Genomic DNA, 11,288 nt, shown 5'->3' on the forward strand with positions numbered 1-11,288 from the left:
GTGCTTTTAACTTTATAATGTACAGAAATGTGTTTTGCTAACATTTTAGTCCTGTTTCTTATATTACCAAAATATTTTCTTTGACTTGTTATTGTACTGGTATACATCGTTAAAAGGCGGCCCTGACTCTGGGCAAATGCTATGGATAGTTTGGAAGCAAAATGCAAAAGCACAACTGGGACAGAGATTGCAATCATATACAATCTCTTCAGGGACCATGCTGTGTTAAGTTTGTGAACGTTTATGCATCCTTGTGGGCCAGGGACTGTATGCAATTCCACTGGGGGTTAGCATAGCTCCTAGAGGCATGAAGAAACAGGAGGAAATGGGGGATTACTAAATTATCTGGGGAAGCTTATAAAGAGCTCCAGATAGCAGTCCCTGGTTTTACATATATTAGTTTAAGGTGGTCCCAGCGGATAGGGACGAAGAACAAACTTAAAATACAAAGGCTTGGAGTATTCTTTTTTATTCAGAAAAGGAATAGGAGCTTCGGTCTTTTATCCTAAGAATCAATGTAACCTTGCTGTGAAAAAGCTGTGACACAATTGAAGCTGTTACCATACACTAGTGACAGCCAATGGGAAGAAAGCGAAGTATAGATGCTACAGACTGAACCTCTCTTATCAAGCACCGTTTGGACATGGCCTGTGTCGAACCAGAGAACTTGCCAGACCACAGGAGCTCAATATTGTCTATTGGCATTACCAATACTTCCACAGCTTACTGGGCTCTGAGAAGACATTTAGGGGTAAATTAGAGCTAAACAACAGCACAGAACACTGACAGTCTGAATTGGTGGCTGTAAACAAACTTTATGGCCAAGTTTCCCATGGTTCCATACCCATGATAAGTGACCATGTGGCTAACTAAAATCATGCCGGGCCATGGATGTTGCCAGACCCGAGAGTGCCGGACAAGAGAGGTTCGACCTGTTGCTGCTCGGTGCACTGGCTTTCTGGGAAACTCACAGTAAAAAAACATAGGTTTTAGGTTCCATCCCTTAGACCAGAATCGAATGGGACACAGGTCCTTCTCTAGAGAGAGATAAAGGTAAGATGCCCCAGCTCTGAAAGGCATTACTGGAATGGATCTCAGATATGGGTCAAAGTTACCCTGAAATTGTGATATACACATTACAAGCCAAGTTACTGCAAAGACAGAGGCAGAGTGACTCTATCAATCTTTGTTCCTGGAGTAGATACCGATAAATACTTGGAACATACTTATCTCCAGTGATTTCCTTATGGTAAATATGATACTTTTTTGTTTACTCTACTTCAAACCTTAGAATCATAGAATCACAGAGCTGGAAGACACCTCAGGAGGTCACCTCCCCAAGGCAGGACCAATCCCAACTAAATCAACCCAGCCAGGGCCAATGATGGAACCACTCTCACCTTTCCATTCTTCCCTCTTACAGTTATCCTAGTGTTTGGTGTGGATAATTGTGGATCTTGCAAGTGACAGCAGAGTTCTCTTTTCTTTTATATATTATTAAGGCCACTTGGAAGGATACCTATGTAGCATGGACGGTGATGCTATTAGTGACAACATTTTATATACATACATATGTTCATCATATAAAATGTTTATGATGGTGTCTGACTCAAGGAAAAGATCTGGAGATAACAGATTATGAGGCTGTTAAGCATATAATAATTTGCCCTTTTTCATCAATAAGGTTTGTAATTGTGGGTATTTTGAGATCGCCAATTGATCTGCAGAAGGCTTGACCTGGCTGCAGTTCCCTTTTTCCATCAGTATTCGTCATGTCAATTCTCACATCTTCTTTCATGGATGTGACCTTTACCAAAACCATCCATGTCTTTGTCAACTCCAGACTGGATTACTGCAATATGTTCTAGCCCTTCTTGAAAATCTAGGTAAACTGGGACAACTACCATGTTTAATTTGATCTTCAATTAGACTGTAAGCTCTTGGAAGCAGAATTTTCCTTTCTATCACCTACCTGTACACTGCCGAATACAAAACAACACTAATCCAAATTAAAATACAAAAACAAACAAGACCAATGCACTTTTGAGACAAGCATTTCAACAGTTCAGTTCTGGGTATAGTGCTGATTTTGCTCTTTAAAGCCTTATTTATATCACAGATACCTGAAAGACCACATCATGTACTGCCACACCAGCTGGGACTAGCAAACAAGATCTGGTGACAAAATGACCTTTAGATTCAATGTGGTTCTCTCATTGGTCCAAAACAAATATTTAGTTTTCAAAACATGGTGAAAATGCCACCTGTTTATTTAGTACTAGAAAGTAGGGATGTCAACCAACAGTCCACTAGACGATTAACCGATAAGCCTAGGCTTATCAGTTAATTTTGTTGACTACTCGCATTCTCTCCGCTTACCCCCCACTCCCGCCCCTGTATGAGACAGGAAGTGGGGGGGAGCAGGAGCTGGTGGGGAGCCCGCATAAAAGCTGGTTTCCACTCAGCACTGGCTCTGCTCCCTCCCCTCGCCCCGCCTCTATCAGAGTCAGTTGGGGGACAGGGAGACCCACAGGAGGCTACTGTGAAGCAGCCCCTGTCTGCAGGGGGTCTGAGCTCCCTGTGGACAGTGACTGCTCCTCATCTCCCAGAGCAGTCTCTGTCCATGGCAAGCCTTGGCTCACCACAGGCAGGGGCAGCTTCACAGTAGCAGCCGCTATCCTTGGGGAGCTCGGACCATCCACGGACAGGGACTACTGCCACCCCACACTGCTGCTTCTGATACAGAGGCAGCAGCATGGAGAGGCAGGCAGCCAGTCTGAGGGGGAAGCTGGTTTTTATGTGATTTCCTGCAGTTGCACGACTATTCAATTACCCGACAGCTAACAACCCTACTAGAAAGTTTACCTGGAGTTGCTTGGGTCCTCCACTCAATTAATTTTTGTTTTGTGGAAAATAAAAATAAAACATACATACTTTATTTAAATCATTCGTCTGGGGTAGGAATGGAGTTCAATATGCAGGCTTTCCTAGGGAAAGAAAACTACCTCTGCGCTCTCTCACCACAGCAGCTTGGAGCCAGGTAAGAAGTGCTTCTTCGTGGGCACCGCAGCTCCAAAGGGCACAGCCAGAGGGAGGGGTGCATGTCCCCTGGCTGCTGCACGTACAAGTTTGCCTGCCCACTGTGCTCCCCAAGCAGAGTGAGGAATGCAGCAAACTGTGCCCTTTCCCCTCGCTCCCTGACAATGAGGAACAGCCAGCAATGTTCTCATAGAAATCAGGGGGTACCCTTCAGCCCCCACATGCTACCTAAAAAGCACCAGGAGAGACTCGGGCAGGGATATGCCCCCAGCCAGCCCCTTTCACTTGCCTGGTAGTTCTGCCTCTTTTCAGTGTGGTTTTAATTAGAAGCAATCCCATTCCAGGCACATCTAAACCCTTTCCCTGCTTTAAGTTATGGCAAGAAGAAGCTGTATACCAAATTTAGTGGTCCTAGCTCTTACCATTTAGAAGGAATTCATAAACAGCTAGATACATTATTCCAGAGGCAAGTTAGATCTGACAGGTGTTTTGTTCTTATGATTGTTCAGGGTATGGGCTGGGAAGGTTACCGGTACATTTGTTTTTAAGTGTAACTGTGCCAATTTGTTGATTTAAAGAATTGGCTCCAGCCAACTGATGACAGCACAATGCTAGATTCATTTATATTTGATTAGAGAGGCACTGTTAACTAGAAAATAACTTTTCTACTTGCAAGTTGTATACCTACAATTACAAGTAATAGCCAACACTGCTGTAACTCCAAGAAGTTAGAAAAAAGCACTTTTTTCAATTTCTTTACATTGCCTGTAGTGTCAGCTTTATGGTTTTGTAAATGACCAATTTCACTTTCCTGACTCTCGCATGACTATGATATCTACGGATGTTAGAAAGTGATTAACTGAATAGCCATGTAACTTCGTCAAATTTTAGTGGTTAAATGACTATTCAATTATCCCTGGGGGCAGGGCCAGTAGCCATTGTGTTCCCAGTCCCACTCCCATAAAGCCCCGTCAGCCACGCTGCTGTCTCTGTTTCAGAGGCAGCAGAACAGAATGGCAGGCAGGAGCCAGTCCATGAAGGGAGACCATTACAAAATCAGTTCCCCACACAGACCTGCTCTTGCCTGCCACCCCGTATTGCTGCTTCTGATACAGAGGTAGCAGCTGGGGGTGGCAGCAGCCCCTATCTTCCAGGGGCCCAAGCTCCCCATGGACAGAGGCTGCGCCATCCCAGGGCCTTGTGCAATTAAGGAGCTGGTATAATACTGTTTCACAGTCATGTTGAAACAATATATAGAAAATGCTTGGTTTAGAACAATCTCCCTCTTCTTCCCATATGCCAGACATCTTCCTTCTCCATATCTTTCCTTAAAATCCACTTTCCACCACTAAACTGACTGCAACTTTATCTGCTACTATTTTTGCACTTCATCCTTTAATCACCTGTACTGCATCCATCTATTTTGTCTTTTAGTCCAGCTGAGACTTATGTACATGCTTAGGGCTTTACATTTTCAGCCCTTTGAGGGAGTGACCTTGCTAAATAATGTTTTGAAAACACACACAAAAATTAAGATTCTTTACAAATTAGTAACCTAATATACTCAATAGCATTTCTTATTACTTGTCATTACACATGTAGTTTGGCCATGACCTGCAATTACACATCAGGCAAGAAAAAACTTGCAGATCACTGAAAGGCAACACATTATTGGGTTTACACAGTATAGTAAGAATCCCAGAGTGTAAACATTTTCAATGGTTACTCTTTATAAGTAAATAGGAACATCTGCTTTCAGTTTACTCCCCCAAAACTTCTCACACTACCAGTGAGAAGGACCTGAGTTTATTCTGTGGTAGCACAACATCTCTTTTGGAAAAGTTATTAAAACTTAAACAAACAATATAGTAGGGTAACCGACTAAAAATATCTTTAATAATTGTTTTAATACTCAAAACAGTGAGAAGAAATTGAACCAAAATAGTATTGTGCCATGATAGTCATTATTTATTTATGGCTTACTCTTGGATGTTAGGAAACGAAATGCTAACTGCCTGAGTATAGCTGGTCGTGGAACTAACTGCCTAAAAGCATGTACAGTAAATTAAATATTACTTTTTGTTTCCAAAGGTTTTTTAGCTCAAGACTTGGTGTGAATCATGCATTTACTACTAACGTGAAATCACTAGGACATTTACTGAACCCATGAATAGAATTGGGAAATATAATGAATTCATAGTTTTATGTGATCTGCATCTACTGTTCAGATTAAAACAGATTAAGAAACAAAAGGGCTTTAAAGAGAGTCAAGGTGTCAAAGAACTTTACTTTTCGGAAAGTATAGTGGCAATAAAATACAGTTCTTGTATACCTCCTTCGCATTTGCAGTATAAAAAATACCAATTTCAAGATTTACATTGATTATCCAAGTAAATTTGACTTTTCAGCTGTAATCTCTATATCCTGACTCCTTTTTTAGGTTCACTTGCTATATCAGATCGTAGGGTACGTCTAAACTACATGGCTCCATCGACGGAGCCATGTAGATTTGTTTGGTTGGCAAAGTCAAATGAAGCCGCAATTTAAATGATCGCGGCTTCATTTAAAATTTACATGGCTGCCGCGCTGAGCCGACAAACAGCTGATCAGCTGTTTGTCCGCTCAGCGCGCTAGTCTGGATGCTCCCCTGCCGACATCAAAGCCCTTTGTCGGCAGCCCCGGTAAACCTCATCCCACGAGGAATAACGGGGCTGCCGACAAAGGGCTTTGATGTCGGCAGGGGAGCGTCCAGACTAGCGCGCTGAGCGGACAAACAGCTGATCAGCTGTTTGTCGGCTCAGCGCGGCAGCCATGTAAATTTAAATGAAGCCGCGATCATTTAAATCGTGGCTTCATTTGACTTTGCCTATGTGTCTAATCTACATGCCTCTGCCGACAGAGGCATGTAGTCTAGACACAGTCTTAGAGTCAAGGCCACTAAACAGTTTTTATATGATATATAACTATGGCTGTTCAGGGTCCATTTTTTAAAACAAATATATTTATATCACTATGACTGCATTAACACTTGGGGGGGCTGTACTAATATAAATGTTTTATATTGGTAGAGAATATTTCCCTTCTACGTGACAAATTATACCAATATAACTGCATCCACACTAGGCAGGTTTACTGCGTTTACCTAGTTCAGTACAGTAAAACAAACTTTTGGGTAAACATACCCATGCGCTTATCTTTATACAATGTGAACAGACTAGTCTCATTGACCTCCATGAAACTATGAACAGCGCATAAAATTGAGTACATATGTACTGGGTTTTTTAGAATTGGAGGTCCTAGCTATAAATCTTCAAGTACAAGAGCGTCTTTTTTATGTATGTAAAGCTTCTAGCACAAAGAACACTATATATGTTATTAGTAGTTTCCACACAGAAAAAATGAATATAACATTTCTTCCAAGAGAAGTTAAGTTGATGTGAGACAAAAAACAGAGACATTGAAATAAATCTATACTGAGTGAATAATCGCTATTCAGATGTTAGGAACAGCTGTATGCTTTTTCACCCATACTCAAGCCTCATCCTTACAAAGATGCTCCATCAAAAATAGAATGAGATAACTGTATAGATTTTCCCAAATTAGATTTTAAAAGTTTTTCACTAGGGGAAACAAGGATAGACACAGCTTTCCTATCACTATTTAGGAAGTTTCATTGCATCATCATAACAATGAGCATGAAATGTATGGTGTGCATTGCTATTTATTAGCACTTGATGGTTCTTGAACAAATTACAATGCAAATATTAATCACAATAAGTTTGTGGAAACAAGAATACCCATAATTGTTTTTAAAAGTACAATAAATGAACAGCATTTTAAACAATAAAAAGGACTACTCCCTCACAAGTTTTTAACCTTATTCATTAATTGTATTTACACAGATAGGCTAGACAACTGAGCATTCATTCTGATATTTCATACCTTTCTGTTCAAGTTTATCTGTTTTATTAATATCATAATGTGGAATATTTTATCATTGAGATAATGAATTAAATAAACCAGATTTTCCCTGAGCAGTATGATTTTATTATTACTATCTGTAATCATCTTTAATGATTTTTCCACATATGACATGACACACAGAATATAAAGTTAAACCATGAAATGACATCTTCTACTTCAAAAGATTTAAGTAAACACCCTATCAACACAGCTATCTACTTGTGAACATACTTGATAGACCTAGAAGCTATTTAAAATAAAACACAGTCCAGATTATTTTTAGCCCATGTCCTTGGAATGAATGCACGACACACTAATGCTCAAGAGCAATGAGGAAGAGATTAGTTTGAATATCAACAATGAACAAAAATGAATACTGAAAAGACACTGAAGTTGAAGGCTAATAGCAGGGCTGAAGCCTTCCAAGATTAGCTCAGACATTGTTTATACAACCAGACAGTAAAATACTCCAGTCATCTGAAGAAGTGGATTTTGCCCAGGAAAGCTCATACCATCTACATGTTTTGTTAGTCTATAAAGTGCTACCAGACTATTTGTTGTTTTTTAAGTTTTTCCTAGTAAAACGAATGTAAGGGAAAATTCCCTCTGTACAATATTTAAATAAAACACAAATTCTACATTCCAAGCAATAACTTTATAAGCACTTAAAAAGTATCCCTTGATAGCCCCTTCCCAGCCAATATTTGTATTATTTTATCCCAAGATAACATGTAAAAAGACATTTCTGTTTGAAAGGGTTTTGCCTCTGGCTACAAGTAACATCTAAGATTATCTTAAAAAACAACCAATAGTTGGGATCATGAGCTTTTGTAGGCACAGCCCACTTCTTCAGATGACCGAGTATTTTACTGTCTGGTTGTATAAACAATGTCTGAGCTAATCTTGGAAGGCTAAAGCTCATGATCCCATCTACATGTTTTGTTAGTCTTTAACGTGCTACCAGACTCTTTAAGAGTTTTGCCTGTTACAGACTAACGAGCATGGAAGATTATGGAAACCGACAGAGAGCACAGCACGGAGCAGGCTCTTTACTGCACACGCGGGGACAGTGTTGCCAGTTTCAGGGGGCCAGCGCGACAGGGGAGGCTGCGTTGCAAGCAGCGTGAGCGTATAAAACCGCCGCGGGATGCCGAGGACCCGCGTCTGGCCGCCTGAGGAGGAAGCCATCGCCGTGGGAAGCGAGGCCAAGCCGCAGCCGCCTGACAGCGCATCGGGCTGGCAAGGCGGCTCGCCCCGTCGAGCGGACAGTCAGGCCGGGGGAGCGGCTCCCCTGCTCCGGAGTGACTCCGGAGCGCGCCGCGCGACCGCGCCCCTCCTCCCGAGGCCAGCCCCTCCGCCCCCAGCCCGCGCCCGGCCAGCCGCGGCGGGGCGGGGCGGCGCGCGGGCAGTGGCGGCCCCTCAGCCCCCGGCCCCGCTCACCGGCCTGCGTGGTGTCGCTCAGGTCGTGGTTGGCGGCGCTGCCCCGCGGATAGTCCCGCAGCTTCCTGCCGCTCAGGCTGAGGGACCCGCTCACCGCCGCATCCTCCAGGGCCCGGTCCAGGGAACGGCTCCACGAACCCGGCCCGCACGGACCCGCCGCAGCCCCGCACGCAGCCGGGCTCCCGCCCGGCATCCCCCCCGAGCCGCTCTCCACAGAGCCCAGCACCGCGGCCGCCATTTGCCCCCCGCCGCCACAGCCGCTTCGGCTCCTGACGCCACTGCGCAGGCGCGGAGTCCAGGCAAATGGGGACGAGAGCGCATGCTCGGGCGGCGGGGCGGAGCCAGCTGCCCAGGGACTGACCGGCTAGCGCGCAAGCGCGGCTGCAGAAGCGTCTCACAGGCTCCCTAGAGAGCCCGTCTGTGCCCCCACCAATGGAACGGGAACCAGGGTGCAGCTACTTGTGCAGGACTGGTTCACTACACTCTTCTCCTGGAGGCTCCAGACTTCTGCTGCAGAAAGCAAACAAACCCTGCAGTTACCCCTTCAACAAGACAGGACACTTCACCTCCGGCACAGCTGAAGCAAGTGTAAATAGGAGAGAAGGTTTAAAGCTTTTATCTCAGTAACTGGAGATGCTAACATGCATTCCAGGCCCCCTGCTCCCCGCCTTGGTGTCCTGGACATACACCTAGGCTGTGTCTAGACTGGCCAGTTTTTACAGAAAAATCAGCCACGTTTCTGGAAAAACTTACCAGCTGTCTACACGGGCTGCTTGAATTTCCGCAAGAGCACTGACTTCCTACTGTAAGAAATCAGTGCTTCTTGCGGAAATACTATGCTGCTCCCATTCGGGCAAAAGTCCTTTTGCGCAAAAGGGCCAGTGTAGACAGTCCCACTTTGTTTTCCACAAAAAAAGCCCTGATTGTGAAAATGGCAATGGGGGCTTTTTTGCAGAAAAGCACATCTAGATTTTGCGGAAAAGCATCCATGCCAATCTAGACTCTGTTCCGAAAATGCTTTTAACGGAAAACTTTTGTTAAAAGCATTTACAGAAAATCATGCCAGTCTAGACGTAGCCCTATAGTACTTGTACTTTAATCCAGGAGGCATGGGGCCTGTATAGTTCTCATAAAAATATTGAAATATACTTACCCATTTTGATTCAGGACTGATCTATTTCTTCCCAGTTAGCTTAATCTACTTTAGTGCAGCAGCAAAGGTTATCTACAGCACTGGAAAAGGTTTTTCTGCCAATGTAGCACACCTCTACAGCAAAGTGTAACAGTATCAAAGCTGCACCTGTAATTCCATACTATCGACATGTCCTAAGTGTAGTAGTTTGATTAAACAATGAGGTTTCACAAATTTAGGCCACAAAGTATTTCTGAATCATGGGCTAGATTTCCAACAAGTAAAAACAGCTACAGCTACACTAGAATCAGCAGAGCTCTGCTGGTTCACAATAGCTGAAACGGTTTCCTATTGTCTTTATGCCACTCTTCACCTGCAGGGCTTCTATACTTAAGCAACTCCAGAGATCTAATTTTGCACTAGGCTGCACGCTCAGGCCACAGATCAGGAGATGGGATTTTGCTACAAGAGTCATTGCCTATGGCACATTAACTCTCAAACATTACCAAACTCCCTATCCTTATATGGGCACTTATTTTTGGAATTACAAATTTAAAGCAACTCTACTGGAGAAGTGATTACATATCCCTTTATTTACAGGCAAAGATGTCTACCTAGGTTTTAGAATAAAAAAGCAATAGGCATTAGTGTAGCTTGATGAAGATCCTAAATCTTTGTTCTATCAAATGTTCAAATTGATCTGATCACTCTCATTTTAGCCCTTTAAAAACCATCTGAGGATAAGTTTCAACACATAGCTGTCATCTATCTGTATATGCAAGTAACTTCTATTGATCACTAATTCTACTTAGTCAACAAGTTTTAAAAAAAATATGTAGAGAGGCAGTTTAGGTGAGGCAAAGGCATTGATTAGGTTACTCAGTGTCAACACAACCTTTTAGACTGCTTCTATTCATAAGAATTCTTAATATGAATAAGGTGTGTTGCTTTGTGAACTAGGGATACATGCAACCCTTTAAAATTTCTCTTAATGTGTACCTCATCACACGTCAAAATAAAAAAACCTCATTCCAGCACTGTAATTTGAGATAGATATCAAGGTGAGCTCTTGTGTAGCTCAGGGACATCAGATATTCTACTTTGCAATAAAAATCAGCGCATGTCTCCCCCTAGATGACATGAACAGGCTCATCATTCAGGCCTTAGCTGGTAATAGAAAAGCAGGGAATTTAAATAATCCAAGGGCCTGGCCAGGTACTCATCATAGTTGAAATTGTCAATTATGTCTAAAGCCTATGTTTTGTCTACAGCTGCAATCAGAAGTGGCAGTTTTACTGCAACTCTAAATTCCTGCTGGCATCTCACTGAAAAGTGACCTCATTTCAGACTGAAGGGGAATCTGCCAGGGACAAAAATGTTGATCCTATAATGCTAGTTTAAATTAAAGTTTATCTTCTGAGCAGTGAACCATTCTAAAGCAGCATGGAACGTAGCATTTGTACTGACAGATTTTCAGCTGATTGACATAGTCTGTGACAGGCTCTTTTCAGTTTGATGGTATTTTCCAATAGGCTCAGAAATGTCAGTTTTAATTAACATATTCATCAAATAAAATTCACAGTTCAAACAATACAACGGCAGGAAGTGCTTGTCACATTTCAGGATGTGCTGACTCAAGAGCACAGATTTCTTTATGTTTACTTTCTGTATGTTCCTTGAAAGTTTAACAGCTACAGTTAATAAGTACTGAATT

The 11,288-nt window shown here is 42.7% G+C and overlaps 1 protein-coding gene across 5 annotated transcripts in view; it reads right to left on the bottom strand.

Moving 5' to 3' along the window:
* The window catches only part of LRCH3 (leucine rich repeats and calponin homology domain containing 3), a 116,386-nt gene extending 105,172 nt beyond the window's left edge, over positions 1 to 11,214 (bottom strand). For all 5 annotated transcript variants that reach the window (XM_075938178.1, XM_075938180.1, XM_075938179.1 and 2 more), the window contains exon 1: positions 8,443 to 11,214. In XM_075938178.1, the coding sequence (XP_075794293.1) occupies positions 8,443 to 8,680 (238 nt within the window). In that variant the 5' untranslated portion in view covers positions 8,681 to 11,214. The remainder of the gene's footprint in view (positions 1 to 8,442) is intronic.
* Between the last annotated feature and the right edge of the window lie 74 nt (positions 11,215 to 11,288).

This window comes from Pelodiscus sinensis, chromosome 10, assembly GCF_049634645.1.
Source record: "Pelodiscus sinensis isolate JC-2024 chromosome 10, ASM4963464v1, whole genome shotgun sequence".
NCBI lineage: Eukaryota > Metazoa > Chordata > Testudines > Trionychidae > Pelodiscus > Pelodiscus sinensis.